The sequence below is a fragment of the Trichosurus vulpecula genome, chromosome 5 (assembly GCF_011100635.1).
Source record: "Trichosurus vulpecula isolate mTriVul1 chromosome 5, mTriVul1.pri, whole genome shotgun sequence".
In the NCBI taxonomy this organism is placed as follows: domain Eukaryota; kingdom Metazoa; phylum Chordata; class Mammalia; order Diprotodontia; family Phalangeridae; genus Trichosurus; species Trichosurus vulpecula.
The window spans coordinates 93,511,147-93,531,982 of record NC_050577.1 but is presented as its reverse complement, the minus strand read 5'-3'; the positions used below and the strand labels follow the sequence as shown (position 1 = coordinate 93,531,982).

Here is a 20,836-nt window from a genome sequence, read left to right as displayed (position 1 = left end):
CTCATAAGGCAGTGAAGTCGCAGGGTTGGAGATGGAGAACTACCTTGGAATCATTTAGACCTGGATTCAAGGTTCTTTTCTGACACAAGTTGTAAGACCTTGGATGGGCAAGTCAATTTAACCTCTCAGGACCTTGGACAACATTTTAAGACCGCAAGTTAAAAAGCAGCTGCCAATCTGCTTTGGTAGAGGGAATTTCTTCATTGGAGGTCTCTGTGCTGCTGAAATTATAGGTATAGACCAAAAGAACCGCCAAACTGTTTTTGTATAAAATGCTACGCTAAGCTCTGGGTATACAAAGAAAAAATCAAATAGACTGCCCTCAAAGACCTTACATCCCATAGTGAGGCATGCAATATGCCACAAGTACAATATAATATGAGAAGGCAGTGAGCACCTCTCATCTGATACTTGACAGATTTCCTGTCCTACATAGATTTAATAAATCTTTCTTTGATATACTAAGTATATAAGGATACCGAGAACTAAGTGGCCAATAATTAAACATTTGTTTTCCACTTGTAGGTAATAAAAGTTTTTCTATTCACATTACCATGGTTAAATGTACAAACCTGACTCATCCACAACAGGCAAAGCTGATATCCGTCTTTCTACAAATATATTCAAGGCTTTAATGATAGGAGTGTCTGGATGTATAAAGGCAATGTTGTGGTATGTTCCTATTCCAAGTTCATCTAGGTTCTGTTTCATGAAGGCAGGCTTTGGCATCTCAGACACCTAGACAGGAAGATAAATATAGATGCTCTAGCAAACCAAAATATGCCTTTGTATTCAAATGCCCAGATTTGAGTGAAAAAGTAGGTATAAGCAAATTGCAGTTAGTCTTTTCTAACAATCTAACTGGATGTCTGAATTAACATGAAAAAAGTTACCCATAAATATTATATCCTTTCTTCAAACAAATTTGTTAAAATATTAAGTATTGATACTTGATACCATTACATTTTTATAGATTACTAAATAAAATATGGTGCTTAATATAGTTTTCTCCCCTCTCTCTTAATTGGCTAAAGAAAGGTGGGTGGAAGAAGGAAGCAACAGGTTTATTTAGGAAATTAAGACCTGTAGGCCACCGATTTTCCTTTGCTGCTAAGAATTCTATTTGGGTCCTGCTGTCAGCATCAAATATTATTTATTAAGGACCCACATACCTACTACTCAAAGCATCTGTTGGTGGCTGTTTTAGGCATAAACTAAATAAATCTTCACACCACTCCACCTCTATACACTGAATTCTCTTCTGAATCCTATCAGCTTTTGTCCATTAGAAAACATGGATGAGCTAGTTGCCTCAGAGAATAAAACAGGACTTAAAAAATAACTTTTCTTTCAAGGTGGGCTATTTTTAAAGGGTTGATAGGAGGAGGGAGAAATGAGAAGAGAAAGGCCTAGGGGCATTTTTGACTATAACAAAATAAGGTCTACTGTTTCAAAAATCCACCTTTTAGAAAGGGTACGGTTGATTCCATCCTCCTGGTGTACCTTATAATTATCAGGAAAAGATGAACAATTAGAAGAAACAAAATGTTCAAGTCAAAGAGTTCATCAATATTCAAAGCATGAGAATCCTAGAAATTTAGAGAAAAAAGAAAGACCTATTAGGTCATCTAGTCCATCTTAGTGTAGGAATTGTTCCCTATACTATATGATATCTTAGGCTTTTTTTGGGTAAATATATAAAGGGGTAATATCACCTAAAGAAAATTATCTTATAATTTGGTAAAGATTAGGCTCAAAATGTTTCATTAGATTTATATTTTCTTTTTTTTCTTTGCATTTCATCTAACTCCTAACTTTAATTCTAATACCACGATTACCTAATTACCAAATTAACCCAAATACAAGGTGGTATAAGTATTTCATGTAAAATGACTTTTAAACTTTGATTTGCTCATTTCACAGTACTACAGCCCCCAAAGCATCTTATAACTTGGCCGTCTGATTAAACCTCAAAGACTAAGCTGTACTGTGCTCCTCAGATCATGACTTAGAAAAAAATCTTTGCTATCAGGAGATATTTAGGAATACTGAGGCTACTTTCCTTGCATAATTCTTTAATATCACATTTTTTATTAAGCCTAATGTTCAACAAATCTCTAATCTCTCTCCCTTTCCTCCTTAGCACCCATTTAAATATGAAAAGAAGAATTTGCATATTGAGCTCTTAGTCAAGTCATGGCAAAAGTCAAGGCAGGTTTTGGTCATAAGCTTGGTTTGAAACATAAGCAAATCAAAAAGGCTCCATGGGAAAAAGGGGAAAAAGCACTGGCCTTGGAGTCACAAGATCAGATCAAATTGCAGAGCTGTCCCTTGATACCAGTGTGAATGTGGGCAAGTCATTTAAGCTCTCTGACCCTTAGCATCCTCATATGTAAAAGCCCTACTCATCTCACATGGATGTGAGAAAACAGTTTTGTGAACAGACAAGTGTGATTTAAGTGAGAGCCATTATCATTATGAACAGTAACAAAATGCTTTTTCTAGTGGTTCTCTCAAGCACTAAGCCTCCAGTCTTGAAGGTAACTGGTAACAAGAAAGGTTCTGGTGAGAAGGGCTTGGCTGCTTCCCCTCACACTGGCTTGATGGACTTTTTTTTTTCCTTAAATGGAGCTCAGGTGAAAAAGATTAGAAAAGCAGTTTTGAAGTAGACTAGTAGTATCTCATGACTTATATTAGCTCTTCTGAACCACCACTAAGACTCCCACTATTTCTGCTTACCATATTGTTTATATTTTCAAATTTGATGATAGGTTTTCCAAAAAATCACTCATAACTAATCAAGTCCCAGTTTATTTCTGTGCTTTTCTTGTAATTGCCAACCAAACCACCAGTTAGTGATAATTGTGGGGGAGTTTTAAGTACTGGGCATGTATCTAAAAGTGAGATTATCTCATTTCAAAGGGCAGTGAATATAAAATTTACAGCTCTAAATTTGGACCAACATAACATTCTATTTCCTAAAAGTTTTGCTCTCTTTGGGTTTTTCTGTTTCCACTCCCCTTTAAAAAGTAACTTTGGCTATAATGTCTTTCTGTACAAATATTTCTAAAAACAGCCCCATAAAGCACTAGAAAACACTGAATAATCAGCTTACTTTTCCCATATATAAATACTTCCGCATCCTTAAACAAATGGATTTTTCCAGGTCTCCTCTATTTCTCTACATATTTTGTATGAGGGAGAGGAAAATATTTCAAATTAGATGTAGAACTGCACATATGACCATATTTGCAAGAGGAAGGGTTCAACTGTGTATTGGCAAGAAGTCTGGGTATAGACAGTGAGTTTTGTATAAGGGAGGTGAGAAATGAAGATTTCAAAACTAACAGTTTATCTTACTAATGGTGAGTGGTTTCATTTATTCGAAGTGAATTAGTTGAAGCAAATGCAACAAATTATGTCTTTCAGAAATAATAAAAGCTACTTACAAATAGCTGAAGAAACTTGAGAATTCTTTTGTGGGTAAGAATATAAAGTGCATTCCCACTGACAGGGTCGATAACTGGCAATCTGTGGATTTTATTTTTGATCAATGAGTATACAGCATCGAAGAGGCTGTGGAAAAACCATCAAAGCTATTAGCAGATTTTGATGGAGAAATCACAAGACTTTTGGAGCACTGAGAAACATTCCAAATACTTAAACATGAATCAAATTTAAATGTGCTTTAAAAAATTTTTATACTGAAGGAGAAGATCACAGCAAATTCACTTGTTTATATCTATGCAATGGAGCCCAAGTACGGATAGTACTTGATTTTTCACAGGGTATGTTAATAAATCTCAGATGCAAGCAAAGAAACAGGTACAATGGGAATTTAAACATCTCCAGAGAAGGCAGGACAAGGAATTTCTAAAGTTAATCCATAATTTTATCTGAAAATGAATAAGAGGTATACTTTCACACGAGACCGTTAGACACTAATCAAATCTAGTAAAGGAACAGGTGTTTGGCATTAATGAGTTAAGAGTTTCAACTCTGACCTTGTAGAAAACCAGGCATACCCTGTATGTCTAGTTCTCCTGTTCAGCTCTGCCCTTCCTAAGGCTGCCTATAAGAAAGCCAATGAGTGTACTTTTTTTTTTACTAGGATTTATACACAGAATTGTTCCAGAGAATGTTACACGAAGGGCAGTTTGTTCTTTTGTTCATTTCTGAATTAAAGCTCCCTAGACCATCATTAAACCTTTGGGCCATCAAAAGCTAATGTCCTTCGAAAATGGAAGAAACTATCTAACTATGTTACGGTATTTCCTCTTTGTCAAACTGGATGTCAACCCTAAATTTATTCACTTTTATCATTTTAATTTGGCTAGGGACATTTCTTTAGAATTTAATGTAATGTAATTTAATGTATGACTGTAAATCTATCATACTAATATTTTTTCTTTGGTATATTTAATAATTTTGTTAAATATTTCCCAATTACATTTCAAATTTTTTAACATTCATTTTTAAAATTTTTACATTCCAATTTCCTTCCCTCTCTCACTCCTCCCCCACCCCTTGGAAAGACAAGTAATATGATACTGACTATATGATACTGACTATGTGGATTCATACAAAACATATTTCCACATTACCCATGTTGCAAAAGAAAACACATAAATCCCCAAGAAAAATAGAATGAAAAATTATGCATCAATCTGCACTTGGTTTCACATCAATAAAATTGATAAAACTGAATGAGTATTTTTTTAAGTTGAAAAATAAGCTTACCTTGCATCTGGGGATATATTCACTAAAGGCTTAAATGTTTCTTGTAAATAAAGTTCTGTATTTAAGAAAATAAAATCTGTAGTTAGCAAGATGATCTACACAGCTTATTATTAAAACATAAATTAAGCACCTCTATAAATTCATGGACTAAAATTAAAAGAAATGCAACTCATCCAAAGTTTTTGTATTAATTATATTTAGATAACTTTCTAGATCTGCTTTGGTGAGCTACCCTTAAAGGAAAATTAAATATTTAAAAAACAATACCATAACAGACACTAAAAATCTGGAACTAAGATCAAATAATATGATAAAGAGTCATACCAGCAGAGGTCACTAAAACTCCATAATGTAATATCTTTAAAAAAAAAATACTGCACTAAAAATGTGTAGGCTAAGAGTCAAATTATAGACCAAATTCAGTTAACAGAAAACATTAAAGTGACAACTATATCATTGTGCTGTGCTAGAATTTGGTTTTATTGAATATTATTCAAAAGGATTGGCCATCAGCTGGGCCTTGAGAATTTTTTTCTAATACAAGTTTTCACTATAATGATATTTGTTGTAATAAGTTTTTCCCTGAAATCCAAGATACTAATACTCCTCTAGAAACACACTGTAATCTATTCATATACTGGGACTTGGTATAAAGAGACTTTGTCTTAGGGCTTATATTATAAAAGTACCAAAATATCCAGTTAAAGTGTTTCTCCAAAGTTATCAATGGTCCCTTAATGTCTTTTTTCTCAATTCTCATTCCTGACCTCTCTGAAACTTTGGATGGTCTGGTCATGCTGCGTCTAGGTTTCCGTGACACTGCTCTTTCCTGGTTCTCGTTCTCCCACTTCTAAGTCACTTTGCTAGATATTCATTCAGTTCATGACCACTAATCATAAACGTCTCTTAAAGTTTTGTTCTGAGACCTCTTTTCTTCTCCCTCTATACTATTTTACCTAGAGGATTCATCAGCTTTCAAAGATTCAACCATCACCTTTTATGATTTTTATAATTTTGATATGATTTGATATGATAAATTTGATATGATTTTCATATCCAGATTTTAACACTGTCCTAACATTCAGTCTTGCAACTCCTACTGCCTATTAGACAAGTAGAACTCATATCCCAAACTGAACTCATTACCTTTTCTCTCTCCCAACTCTGCTGTCTTCCAAGCCTCCCTGTTATTGTCTGGGGTACCACCATTGAGGTGTCAGATTCAGCTCTTCATTCTTACTCACCCCTGCCATATCTGATCTATTGCCATGCCTGGTCATTTCTACCTTCACAACCTCTCTTGTATACTCCCTCTTTTCTCCTCTGACATAGCTGCCACCCTGGTTCAAGCTCTCATCCCCTCAAACTTGAACTACTGCAATGGCCTTCTGATTAATTTCCCTGCCTCAAGTCTCTCCCCAATCTGGTCCATTCTCCTCTCAGCTACCAAAATGATCTGTCTGAATTGCAAGCCTGTCCGTGTCACACTCCTCCACCTCTCTTACTCAAACTCCACTGGCTTCCTATTACCCAAGATCAAACACAAAATGCTCTGTTTGGCTTTTAAAGTTGTTTCCAAGGAAGGAAGGAAACAAGCATTTATTAAGCACCTACTATATACAAGGCACTGTGCTAAGTGCTTTACAAATATTACCTCATTTAATCTTCATAACAGTACTGGGAAGAAAGTGCCATTTTACAGATGAGGAAACTGAAGCAGATAGTGGTTAAGTGACTTGCTCAGGGTCACACAGCCACTAAGCATTTGATGCCAGATTTGACTTCAGGTCTTCCTGACTCCAGGGGCAGCATTCTATTCACTACACCACCTAGCTGCTAACCTGGCCCATTCCTACCTTCCCAGTCTTCTCATACTTCACCCCTTTCAACTCAATAATCCAGCAATACTGGCCTACTTGCTGTAATTTTAATAGGATACACCACCTCCCAACTCCTTGACTTTTCACCTCATGCCTGGAAATCTCTCCCTCATCATTTCTACCCTCAAGCTTCCCTAGCTTTCTTTAAGTCTCTAACCCAACTTCTTCTGAAATTACCATCCATTTACCCTGTATAGATCTTACATGCACATGTTTGTTTACATGTTGTCTCCCCTACTAAAAACATGAGCTCCCTGAGGGCAGGATATGTTTTTTCTTTGTGTTCCCAGTACTCAGCACAGTGCCTGGCATATAGTAAACATTTAGTAAATGTTTATTGGCTTGACTTCTGCTGTTAAGATGGTTCCCAGATATGGGTTTTTAACTTGGTGTCCCTAAATAGATTTCAGGGGGTTCATGAACTTGGATGGGAAAATTACATCTTTATTCTCTCTAATTTCTAAATAAAATTTAGGATTTCTCTCAACTGAATTTTTTAAAAAAGAATCTTATTCTTAGAAAGGTTCCATAACATAAAAAAGGGCGAGAACCTGTTCTAGTTCATGGACGCCCAGGACAGCATTATAGTTGTTTATGTGATTCATTTCTTTAGCCTGACTTTTCTACAGATCATTTGGAGTATCATCATTCATGAAAATACTTTCACCACTAAATGAAACTTCCAAATAAGTCATTTGAATACCATCTTTGAATGACAATGAGTATACACACAGTAATATGGGATCCAAAGAATGCTCAGTGTACGCAGAGTGCCAAGTTAAACTCTGTAGCCTCAGATGCAACAGTCTATGAAGGAGACACATCTAGTTTCTCTAATCAGTTTCTCTCACTAACCTAGTATCTTTCTACAATAAAGTTGGTTTCCTCATCAACTGCTTAACACGCCACGTTAATTTCCACTACTGGATTCTCATACTATTTTCTTTTTCTGGAATTTACTTTCCCTTCTTCCCTGTTCTAAATCTTAACTTATTTTGAATATGGTTTCATGATTCATCTCCCAGAAGCCCTTGATGACTTGCCCTACCTCGCCCATTCTGATCTAACTATATATTTATACAACCCGAATCACATTATCTCCATCTGGCTTTTGTTCATTTCTAACATCTGGGTATATCATGTATGTGTGTCTTGCTTCCCTTACTCAACTTTAACTAACCAAGGGACAGGAGTCCAAGGCAAGGAGTTCTGGGAAATGCTTCACAACCAGCTCTCCGGGGGAAAAATGTATGCACGACACATTTTTAATCTGCATTACTAACATTTTATCCATCACTTTATTAAGCCTAGACAATCAACAAAACAATAAACCAAGCCCTGGTTTGTAGTTTTGCCAATACCAAGGTGTAAATGCTCACTTTGAAAATTTAACAATCAGCTCTTGAGAGACAACATGAACTGGTTCTAGCATATCCCTGGGGCCACCTCTTCTAGTACCTCATTTGTATTCCACATAGCCCTAACTATATTCCTACATATAGGGGACACCCAATAAATACTTATTGAATCAAGCGAAATAATATAATTATGATAAGATTTTAACAAAGAGTAGTTTCACAGTTATGAAATTAATTTCCTTACAAATGGTTTATATCCGATAAGGGTACTCTAGCAAGGAATAATGTGGCAAAACAAACAAATACAAGCTCTTTTTGGGGAAAGTTCTATTAAAGGTGAAAGTACATATCCTACATGTAACATGATTCAAATAACCTAGTTCAGGGTTCATTTATCTAGCTTTCTTTAGAAAACAGATTAAATTAAAAGATAATTGTTGTTGTTGTTCAGTCGTGTCTGACTCTTCATGACCCCATTTGGGGTTTTCTTGGCAAAGATATTGGAGTGGTTTGCCATTTCCTTCTCTAGCTCATTTTACAGATGAGGAAACTGAGGCAAACGGGGTTAAGTGACTTGCCCAGGGTGACAGAGCTAGTAAGTGTCTGAAGCTGGATTTGAACTCAGGAAGATGAGTCTTCCTGACTCCAGGCCCAGCACTCTGTCCATTGTGCCACCGAGCTGCCCCTAAAAGATAATTATTAACTTTTAAATAAAAATATGTATGTGTTTCTTCTAAATCAACTATTCTTTCTATACCTTTAGCACAAAGATAAACATTTAATGGTAACAGCAGCAGTATAGTATTGTAGAAAGCATCCTGGACCAAGGACAAGTCACTTATCTCCTTCTGTATCTTTGTTTCTCTCATTTGAGAAATGAGAATAATATTTGCACCCTATACTAAACAGAGTTGTTGCAAGGAAAGTGCTTCATAAATTGGTGCTACACAAACGTGAGCTATTATTACTATAATCTGAAAATGTAGCTTTAGTGTAAGAATTGCCTGGAATAAGAAGCCATGTATTAAAAGTGGTCACTGATTAACAGTTATGATGATGATGATGATGGTGAAGAAAATCAATGACTTTAAGGTCTGCAATATTCTCACACGTTATCTATCTCAATTGATCCTTGAAACAATTCTGTGAAGTAGGTGATCTCTTACTCATTTTACATTTGAGAATCCAAAGGGACCCTCTTAAAAGAAGTGCCTACCTTATTGTTTAGCAATCACAAGAAAATTCTTGCCCAAAATAATTTATAAAGCCTTCTGCAGTCATTCTGTGAAAACAGCTGAGTGAGCCGGGACCATTCCACACAGGATGGCAGAGGCCAAGATAATTCAAGTAACTTGCTTAAGTTTGTATAACAAAGGAAACCATTGCTGAATTTGAACCTGTTGCTTAGCAGATTTTGCTACCTTCTGCTACACACCAACCAAACCTCTATTCTGAAGGAAAGAAAAAATGCTGTTTTCATTAGCATGTTTTATTCTTGAACAGAGAGAAAAAGAACTGAGGGGGAAAAGTCTATTTATATACAAAGCCTAAGTAAAAAATTTTTACTCAATATTAGATTCTTAGCAATTAAAAATGATGCTTACCCCTCCACGTTTCAATCTTATGTTCTTCTAATTCATAAATCTGTACCTGAAACAAGGGAAGGCAAACGGTCTTTTGCAAATGTGTATTTATATATGGGAAATACTAAACAAGAAAAAAAAGATATTCTGATAGATGCAACAACCTCGTTAGAAACTAACAATTCAGCAGATGGAATTAATCAAGATAAAAATTCTGGAATGCTGTGAGATGAAGTGAGAAATATATAAAGCGTTTTGAGTTGCTTAAGAAGATGCTGTATAAATTTAAAGCATACATACTAAATCAGTACCTTGTTACGTAAACTTTAGATGACAAAATATTTTAACATATCATGTCTGAATTATAGTCTTGACGGTGCCTTTTTCTAAGGACGTGGAAGATAACATCTTTGAAAATGAAGAAAAAGCAACTGGTAAAGTCACAGGCTGAAAGTGAGTTTAGTGACATATCATCATTTACTACATGGGCTCTGTCAGCTACACAAATTTTTTCCTGAGTACCTGCTATGTACTGAGCACTATTGTTGTTGCTAAGGAGGTTATAGAAGTAAGACATGTTCTCTACTGTTGAGAAGGTGGAAACTGAGTCAGGGAGACAAACTATACACACATGGAATAATCTACGCTACCAGAAGAGTTTGAGGGAGCTCTCCTAGCATGGTAGGTGGCCTGTAAACTTATGAGAGGACAGAGACAAGAGTCACACAGGATAGGCAGACAGGGATGGGTTGTGAGCCTCATCTTTGGAGGAAACTCATGAACTGATGAGATCACAAATCTATTTTAATATTTTGGTCTTAAGTACTAGGAACAATATGGTTATGCTTTGATATATGTGGTATATCTCCAAGTACTATAGAAACTCAAAGAAGAGTAGATAAAATGAGTAATGGTGATCAGCGAGGACTATAAGGAAGTGCTGACCTACACTGGACTTTAAAGGAAGGCCATCTGGGAGGGGAGAGGAGGAGCCATGTAGGTGAAGGCACAAGGACAAGAAAGCGATGTTTGTTGGATAGAGAGGATATTGCCCTGACTATAAGTGTCCAACATTTGTAATGGAGAAAGAAGGGGCAAAATAGGAAATACAATTATGGACGTCTTGGAAAGCCTGAGAGGTGAATCTGAATACACAGTGCTAGGTCCTGACTGAGAGGGCATAATTTTAGCTGCTACATTTTGTCAAATGAAATAATGAGAGTAGATTTGGATCTCCAAAGGAGACTGTATGGAGAAAAGAGGGCAGAGGGCTGAGACTTGAGTGATTTCATTTTGAGCAAAGAAAGAACAAGTCAAGGAGACAGAGGAGAAGTCAGAGAAGCTGGAAGAGGTAGGAAATGCTCCAGAAGCCAATGGTTAATATCCTGAATATACAGCAGCGACTGTAGCATGCTCAAGATTAGGTATGAATAAATAACTCATCTAGAAGATGACTCTCTATGGGTTACAGTGCTAAATGGGAAAATCTGCTCTTTACATTAGAATCTTTCACCTATTGCTAGTAAATGTACCAGTGATAAAACTTTAACAAAAGAAAACAAGGCTTTTGGTGGATTGTCCCACTTACATCAGCAATCAAGTATTTATTAAGCACCCATTAAGGCCAGATACTGTGCTAGTTGCCGAGGACACAAAAACAAAACAATCCCCACCCTCAAATTCTACCCTGCCCTTATGTTTTAATAGGGAAGCAATATACACACGGATAGGTATATACAAAACACATTCTGGTAAGGTGACCTTTCGGGGGAAAGGAATTAACTACCGGAGGGATCAGGAAAGACCTCTTGAAAAAGGTGGTGGGTGCCTGAACCGAGTCCTGAAGGAAACCAAGGATTCCAAGATGCAGAGATGAAGAGGGAGTGCATTCTAGGTATGAGAAACGAGCCAGGGCAAAGGCCAAGACATGGGAGATGGAATGCCATGTGCGAGGAAGACCAAGAAGGCCAATTTGGCTACCAGGGGTGGGAAACCTTCAGCCTCAAGGCCACATGTGGCCCTCTAGGTCCTCAAGTGTTGCCCTCTGATGGAATCCAAACTTCACAGAACAAAACCTTTTATGTGGATTTGTTCTGTGAAGTTTAGATTCAGTCAAAGGGCTGCACTTGAGGACCTAGAGGGCTACATGTGGCCTCGAAGCCACAGGTTCCCCACCCCTGGGTTGGGGTGCATGGAGAAGAGAAATGTGTAATAGGCTCAAAAGCTAGCATGGGACTAGGTTGTAAAGGGCCTTAAATTACAAACTGAGGAATTTATATTTGATCCTAAGAGTAATGGCTCACATTACTCTTACAATTATAATTACAGTTACAATTCAGTAACTGAATTGAGGGAGAGATGTCACACAGACAAATTACTTTGGAAGCTGTATGGAGAATGGATTGGAATAAGTGGAGACTTGTCAGTAAGTTCAATGAAAAGGATGCTGAAGTAGCCCAGGACCTGAATTAGGATGGACCCCACTGAATGAATACAAGTTCATTGAGGGAGAGGTATTGTGGATAGGGAAAAGACATGGTGACTGGTTAGATATGTGTAGTAAAATGAAAGTGAAGAGTCAAAGATGACCTTGAGAACCTGAGTGACTGAAAGGCCAGTGATGCCTCTGATAATTATTGGGTCGTTTGAAAAAGGGGTGAAAGAAGGGAGAAGATACTATGTCCTATTTCTGGATATGGTATGTTTGAAATGTCCTATGGACAATTGCTGATGTGGGAATGGAGCTCAGAGAGAGACTAGGGCTGGATATATAGATCTGGAAATCATCTATAAATAGATGCTAACTGAAACTATAGGAATCATCAAGTGAAGGAGTGAAGAGAAAAACCAGAAGAGGGCTTAGGGCAGAGCGCTGGAGGACACCCACGATCGGCAGGTCCGACATGAGTGAAAATCCAGCCAAGGAGACTGTAGAATGGACAATAGAAAAGGAGAACAAAGACAGAGCGGTGTCATGGAACGCAGAGAGGAAGGAGTATCTAGGTGAAAAGGGTGGTCATTGGGGCAAATGCTGCAGAGATGTGATAAGGGCTGAGAAGAAGTCATTAGAGTTTGCAATTAAGAGCCCACTGGTATCTTTGGAGAGAACAATTTCAATCGAGTGCTGAGATCCAAAGTCATATTTTGGAGGGTTCAGAAAGCAGGAAGAATAGAGGAAATGGAAGCAATACAAGTAGACAAGTTTTTCAAAAGACGCTGGCTGTGAATGTAAGATGATATTGCAGAGATGGGAGAATGTTTATTAAGGACAGAGGAGATTTGCACATTTGTTAACAGGAGATAGAGTCTGTAGACATGGAGAGATTGAAGATTTGAGAGGGAGAGGGCAATCTGATAGAGAAGGGGGGGATGGGATCTAGGGTACATTAGAAGGGCTGTCCTTGAGGAGAATGGCCACCTATTCATAAGATTGGATTAAAGGAGGAAATTGTAGGAGAGGATATGAAAGGTTTGTGTTATGAGAGAAGGGGAGAAGAGGGAGCTTGTGGTAAATGACCTAAAGCTGCTACATGTGTAAAGATTCTTAACACTAGAAACACTAGAAATAATTAATAAAATAATTAAAATTTTATGGCTGATAAGGGGTTTCAAGAGATCATCTTGCCCAATCGCATCAATTTATAAGTAAAAAATTTGAGTCCCAAAGAGATAATGTAACTTTGTCCAGATCACGCAGCTAATTAGTATTAAAATTCAGACTAGAAACCCTATTTCTTGATTGCTAATCCTATATGCTTCCTCCTTTACATCATGCTGTAGTCACCAGGGAGAAGTTAAAATGAAAATAACTGAGGTTCACACCCATTACATTGGCAAAATGCCAAAAAACAAAATAATAAATGCTGGAAGAGTTTTCGGGACACAGATATTGGTAGAGTTGTGAATTCGTCCCATCATCTAGAAAACAATTTGGATCTAAAGTAGAAAGTGTACATACCTTTTCATTTCACTATTGGGCTCATATCCTAAGGACCTCAGAGACAGAAGGAAAGGTCCCACAAATGCAAAAATAGTTATGGCAGTATTTTTTGTGGTAGCAAAAACAAAAAACTGGAAACAAAATGAGTAACCCATTAATTGTGTAATGGCAGAGTAAACTGTAGTGTGTAAACGAAATGTAATATCACTGTGCTTAAAGAAATGAAGAATTCAGAGAAACTTGGAAAGATATGTATGAACTAAGACACAGTAAAGTTAATGAGAACCAAGAGAACAAGATGTACTGACCCTAATATGAAAGAAAAAGTACTGAAAAACTTCTGAACTCTTAACAATGCAGCAACAAATTCTGACTCCAGAGGATTCATAGTAGATCATCCCTCCGATACCTCCTCAGGTGTGGCCTTAAAGGTACAGAATAAAGCACAAGATGGCCAGTTGTTAGGGTTTTATGCCTAACTTCTTTTTTTCCAAAGGACTCATGAGGGGAATGTAATGCATTGGGAAGGGACAGTAATGTAAAATCATCAATAAACCATTTATTTCTTAAAAAATCTTTTAGGGCGGAGCCAAGATGGCGGCTGGTAAGCACGGACTAGAGTGAGCTCCGTACCCGAGTCCCTCCAAAAACCTATAAAAATGGCTCTGAACCAATTCTAGAACGGCAGAACCCACAGAACAGCAGAGGGAAGCAGGGCTCCAGCCCAGGACAGCCTGGATGGTCTCTGGGTGAGGTCTATTCCACACGGAGCTGGGAACGGAGTGGAGCAGAGCCCAGCCTGAGCGGCGTGGACGATCCAGACCAGAAGCCGGGCGGAGGGGGCCCTAGCGCCCTGAATATGTGAGCTGCAGCAGTTACCAGACCCCTCGACCCACAAACACCAGAGACTGTGGAGAAGGTTAGTGGGAAAAGCTGCGGGAGTGGAAGGAGTTCGCAGTTCGGCTTCCAGCCCCGGGGGCAGCGGAGGTGGGGCAACTACAGCTGTTGTTACTTCCGGCTCCAGGCCCACCTGGTGGGAGGAATTAAGTGGCGGATCAGAGCAGGAGTGCAACAGCCTGCTGAAGATCTAAGCCCAGTCTGGACTGGGGGTCCTTGGGGAAGGAGGAGTGCGGCTCTGACAGAGCTGGCACCTCCCCCCCAAACGTGGAACATAGAACTCGTTAGTCTACAAGCAGTCATACCCCACTGAAAAACTCAAGGGTCAAGTTAGTTGGTTGGGAATATGGCCAGGCAGCGAAAATGCGCCCAGATTCAGTCTCAGACTTTGCATTCTTTCTTTGGTGACAAAGAAGACCAAAACATACAGCCTAAAGAAGACAACAAAGTCATAGAGCCTACAACAAAAGCCTCCAAGAAAAACATGAACTGGCCCCAGGCCATAGAAGAACTCAAAAAGGATTTGGAAAAGCAAGTTAGAGAAGTAGAGGAAAAATTGGGAAGAGAAATGAGAAGGATGCGAGAAAACCATGAAAAACAAGTCAATGACTTGCTAAAGGAGACCCAAAAAAATACTGAAAAATACACTGAAGAAAACAACACCTTAAAAAACAGACTAACTCAAATGGCAAAAGAGCTCCAAAAAGCCAGTGAGGAGAAGAATGCCTTGAAAGGCAGAATTAGCCAAATGGAAAAGGAGGTCCAAAAGACCAATGAAGAAAATACTACTTTAAAAATTAGATTGGAGCAAGTGGAAGCTAGTGACTTTATGAGAAAATCAAGATATTATAAAACAGAACCAAAGGAATGAAAAAATGGAAGACAATGTGAAATATCTCCTTGGAAAAACCACTGACCTGGAAAATAGATCCAGGAGAGATAATTTAAAAATTATTGGATTACCTGAAAGCCATGATCAAAAAAAGAGCCTAGATACCATCTTTCAGGAAATTATCAAGGAGAACTGCCCTGATATTCTAGAGCCACAGGGCAAAATAGAAATTGAAAGGATCCATCGATCGCCTCCTCAAACAGATCCCAAAAAGAAATCTCCTAGGAATATTGTTGCCAAATTCCAGAGCTCCCAGATCAAGGAGAAAATACTGCAAGCAGCCAGAAAGAAACAATTTGAGTATTGTGGAAACCCAATCAGAATAACCCAAGATCTGGCAGCTTCTACATTAAGAGATCGAAGGGCTTGGAATGCGATATTCCGGAGGTCAATGGAGCTAGGATTAAAACCTAGAATCACCTACCCAGCAAAACTGAGTATCATGTTCCAAGGCAAAATATGGAGTTTCAATAAAATAGAGGACTTTCAAGCTTTCTCAGTGAAAAGACCAGAACTGAATAGAAAATTTGACTTTCAAACACAAGAATCAAGAGAAGCATGAAAAGGTAATCAAGAAACGGAAATTGCAAGGGACTTACTAAAGTTGAACTGTTTTGTTTACATTCCTACATGGAAAGATGATGAGTATGATTCATGAGACCTCAGTATTAGGGTAGTTGAAGGGAATATGCATATATGTATGTATATGTATATATATATATATGTATGTATATATATGTTTATGTATATATATAAGTGAATGTGTATGTATGTATATATCTATGTGTATATGTATGTATGTGTATGTATGTGTATATATGTATATATGTGTTTATATGTGTGTATGTATATATATACATATATATATATGTAAAAGAGAGAGAGCAGACACAGGGTGAGTTGAAGATGAAGGGAAGATATCTAAAAGAAATAAAATGAAATTAAGGGATGAGAGAGTAACATACTGAGAGAGGGAGATAGGGAGAGATAGAATGGGGTGGATTATCTCGCATAAAGGTGGCAAGAGGAAGCAGTTCTATGGGAGGAGGGGAGAGGGCAGGTGAGGGGGGAATGAGTGAATCTTGCTCTCATCAGATTTGGCCTGAGGGGGAATACCATACATACTCAGTTGGGTATCTTACCCCACAGGAAAGAAGAGGGAGGAAGATTAAAAAAAAAAAATAAAAGGCGTAAAAGGCGGGGGGATGATGGAGTGGAGGGCAGATGGGGGTGGAGGTAATCAAAACAAACACTTTGGAAAGGGGACAGGGTCAAGGGAGAAAATTCAATAAAGCGGGATGGGTTGGGAAGGAGCAAAATGTAGTTAGCCTTTCACAACATGAGTATTGTGGAAGGGTTATACATAATGATACACATGTGGCCTAGGTTGAATTGCTCAACTTCTTAGGGAGGGTGGGTGGGAAGGGAAGAGGGAAGAGAATTTGGAACTCAAAGTTTTAAAATCAGATGTTCAAAAACAAAAAAAGTTTTTGTATGCAACTAAAAAATAAGATACACAGGCAATGGGGCGTAGAAATTTATCTTGCCCTACAAGAAAGGAAGGGAAAAGGGGATGAGAGGGGAGGGGGGTGATAGAGGGGAGGGCTGAATGGGGAACAGGGCAACCAGAATATAAGCCATCTTGGAGTGGGGGGGAGGGTAGAAATGGGGAGAAAATTTGTAATTCAAAATGTTGTGAAAATCAATGCTGAAAACCAAATATGTTAAATAAATAAATTGCATTTAAAAAAAAATAAAATAAAATAAACAGAAAAAGGGCATTACAATTAAAAAAAATCTTTTAAAGACTATTTTAACAATTATATGAAGACTGGCAAGGGGACAGACCAGTGGAGAGAAGACAACCAATTAAGAAACTATGACAATAATCTAGGTGAGTTCTAGTTAGAAGCTGAACCTGAGTGGGTTGGTAGCCCTATAAATAAAGAAAAGGGATGAATGTGGGAGATGTGGAGGCAAGGGTGACAGGATTCTACTTTGTATCTACAGCTCTGCCTACTTTCAACTCCATGGAACAAGATACCCCTCCCAGGATAAGGTCATCACTTCTGATTTCACCACCATGCTCTTAACCCAGCCTGGGATATTCAACACCTTCCTACTTCCCTCAGCCTCATCTCCCCTCTGACTGGAGGGATGGAAAGTGGCACACTCAACTCCTCCTAAAGCCATCCTTTAGAGAGGGCAGAACCTGAACGCTGCAGCTTACTCCGCAATCCATCTCTAGCTCTGCTTGGTCTAAACTTCATGGAACAAGATGGCCCCAGTGTCCTTTCTCTTCCCTCACCCCCACATACACTTTCCAGCTTCCTTTTGTATATTTTCTTCTCCCATTAGCTTGTAAGCTCCTCGAGGGCAGTGCCAGGCACATAGCAGGGGCTTAATAACTACTGAGTTGAATTGAATTGGTGGCTAATTTGACATGGGGAGTAAGAAGTGAAGAAAGGAGAAGGTCTAAGATGAGCTCTAGCAGTTACCCAAGTTTAGAGACTGGGAGTGTCCTGTATCAGCCAAAAAAGCTAATTTAATCTTAGGTTCCATGAAGCGAGACATCAGGTCTAGGATTAAGGAGAGGACAGCCAAACTGTCCTCTTCCCTGGTCAGACCATATCTGGAATATACTAGAGTATACTGGAATTCTGTTCTGGGTACCACAGTTTAGGAAGGGCATCAATATATTAGAAAGTAGGTGGTGAAAGGCCCCAAAGTCATGCATAGGAGGAATGGTTTAAGGAAAAGGAAGAGTTTAGCCTGGAGAAGACTCAGAGAAGACCCAGAAGTTGTCTTCATTCTGCTGGCTCTATGGACACTCTGACAGCAATGAGTAGAAGCTACAAAGATACAGATTTAAGTTTGATGTAAGAAAACACTTCAAGAGTAGAATGGATTTTGCCTCAGGAACCTAGGAGATTCTGCCCTTACTAGCAGTCTTTAAACAAAGTTTTGATGGTCACCTGATGATTATATTATAGGGGAAATTCTTGTTCAGGCATGGCTTAGAATGAATGAATGAATTCGGTGGCCCCTTCCAACTTTGAGATTGTGTGGTTCTGATATGATCCAACAAAGGAGCAGTTAGGTAGAAGAAGAACCGAGGCAGAAGAAAGGACCTGGGAGGAGGGATAGATGAGAGTGTTAAAAGCTGAAGAAAGGACAAGGAAGATGAGGCCTAGGAAGAGGCCGTTAACATTTAATCAATGAGAAGATCACTAGCAGCTCTGGCAGTGAGGTAACCACAATGTCTTTTTTGTGCATCTGCACCTATGCTTCATGGGCGTAGTGACCTCTTAGTGTGGAGCTCCGTTGGTCTTGACAGCTTTTCTCAAACTTCTGATCTTAGAGATGCAGCAAGGGCACTGATATTAAGTGACCACACATCCTGTGGTCATGCAGTCACCATGTGTCAGAGGCCTCTTGTTTCCATGCCTGGGCTTTCCATACACTATGCCATGATGCCTCCCCTCATATTTATCTAGCGTTGAAACTTCTCTTAAATTTTACACACATTATCTCTTTTGGCAACAGTCGTGTGAAGGGCTATTATCATCATCTTCATTTTTATGTAACAGGAAACCTGAACGTTCTGAAAGGTTAAATGACTTGGGCCAGTAGGTGGCGTAATGCACAGAGTGCTAGCCTTGGAGTCAGGGAGACCTGAGCTCGATTCCGGCTTCAGACATTTATAAGCTCTATGAACTTTCACAAGCCCTCGCTGCCTCAGTTTTACTCATCTGGAAAATGGTGATAAAAAAGAGATGTTGTAATGATTAAATGAGATATATGTAAAATGCTTCATAAATCGTAACGTAATAGATATTGACTCTATTATGTTAAAATATAGCCATTGGTTCCAGTCTGATGGAAATATGCAGTGGGAATTCCGATAACGCCACCACTTTAGGGGATCCATTATTCACTCTCCTGGGGACTTAGCTGTATAAATGCTGGCTACTGTTATAATGAACATGATTGTGATTGTCCAAGATCATACAGCTAGGCGGTATCCTTGGAAGATTTGAACTCAGTTCCTCCTGATTCCAACCTAGTGCTATACCCATGACCCCACAGAAACCAAATTACAAGGGACTGAGGAGGGGCTGGTGAGGCAGTGGAAGCACTGAATGTGCACTGCTCTTTCTAGGACTCCAGCAGTTATCATCATTACGACCTTATCCTTACTGACAGTTTGAAATGAACAGTAAATATAGTATTTGCTCATTTTATAACTGACCCACAAACACCATTTCCCCAACTTTTGCTCTGTGGATTAAGAAAACACACAAAGAAATGCCTTCTTACTCTAACGACTGTCTCATATTTCCTCCTTTGCCACCTGTATGACTGTGGGAGGTAGCACAGTCTAATGGAAAGAACGTTGGACTTGGAGGGAGAGGATTTGGGTTCAAAAACCCACTTTTGCCATTTACCACCTGTGTGACCATGGGCAAGTCGCTTAACTTCTCTGGGCCTCTGTTTCTTCTTCAGTAAGATGGTCTGGATGACCTGTGAAGTCCTTTCCAGCACTAATTCTAGAAGCCTATAAACCAGCCTATCTTGGCTTTCGTTTCCTCATTTATAGCATTCAAGGGTTGTACCAGCTGACTGTTAAAGTCCCTTCCTCTACAAAGTGCTTTGTAATTCTTTTAAGAAATAAAATGAATCCCAGAGAGATTTATCTTACTTCTTATCCAGAATAATCAGAAATGTTTTAAAGACAGAAGTCCTTTACTGAATCAGGCCCATGGTCCAGTCAGTCCTTTATTCTGCCTTTGACAGTAGTTCTAAGGAATGTTTTTTATAGGGTACTGATAGCTGTGCTTCATGGCGTCATCCTTGAAGGTCTGAAGCATATCCTCACAATCACTAATTCTCCTTTAATACCTGCTATGATTGGGAAGTTACCTTATTTTTTTCAACCTACATCATTTCTTAGAATGATTAATTCCATTGGTTTAATGCCTGCAATATGAGGAAGTACTTTCTTTCATTTTTCCTAAAACTACTCCCTTCGAGCTTTAAAAAAGATAACTCCTAGTCCTAATAATCAGTTCATTTGTACTAACTGGAGCTTATGGTGAAATTCCATATATATATATAAATAATTAACAAATTATATTTTACTTAAAAAGCTGTCTTACTTCTTAGAATAGATTTTATTTATACTTATTCAATTACTGACATACAGACAGTGCCACTTACCATTGGAGATTTATAATATCTATGTAGTATATTTATGAAATCTGTAATTGTTAGCATTCCTGGAACAAAGAAGCACATGTTAAAATAAAATGATAACACATCTACAAGAATAAATTCTCAAATGATAAATGAGAACTTAGGAAATGTATAAAAAAGTTCTTTTAAAATTAATTTTAAATGTTACTAACAACACAGAATATACTATTTTGCATTTCATTCATTTGTTACTCATTTGTTTCATTAATTTGTTGGGCTTATACCCAAATGAACATTAATTCAATTGAAATCCAAGTTACTGTTACATAAGTCAGAGTAGTGGAAATAAC

At 38.3% G+C, this 20,836-nt stretch overlaps 1 protein-coding gene across 2 annotated transcripts in view; it reads right to left on the bottom strand.

The window, feature by feature from the left end:
- Positions 1–20,836, bottom strand: part of PRKAG2 (protein kinase AMP-activated non-catalytic subunit gamma 2) — a 459,590-nt gene that overhangs the window by 15,487 nt on the left and 423,267 nt on the right. For both annotated transcript variants that reach the window (XM_036758525.1, XM_036758526.1), the window contains 5 exons: positions 20,511–20,569; positions 9,583–9,628; positions 4,741–4,795; positions 3,450–3,576; positions 573–738 (listed from right to left, as the gene is read on the bottom strand). In XM_036758525.1, coding sequence (XP_036614420.1) covers positions 573–738; positions 3,450–3,576; positions 4,741–4,795; positions 9,583–9,628; positions 20,511–20,569 — 453 coding nt within the window. The remainder of the gene's footprint in view (positions 1–572; positions 739–3,449; positions 3,577–4,740; positions 4,796–9,582; positions 9,629–20,510; positions 20,570–20,836) is intronic.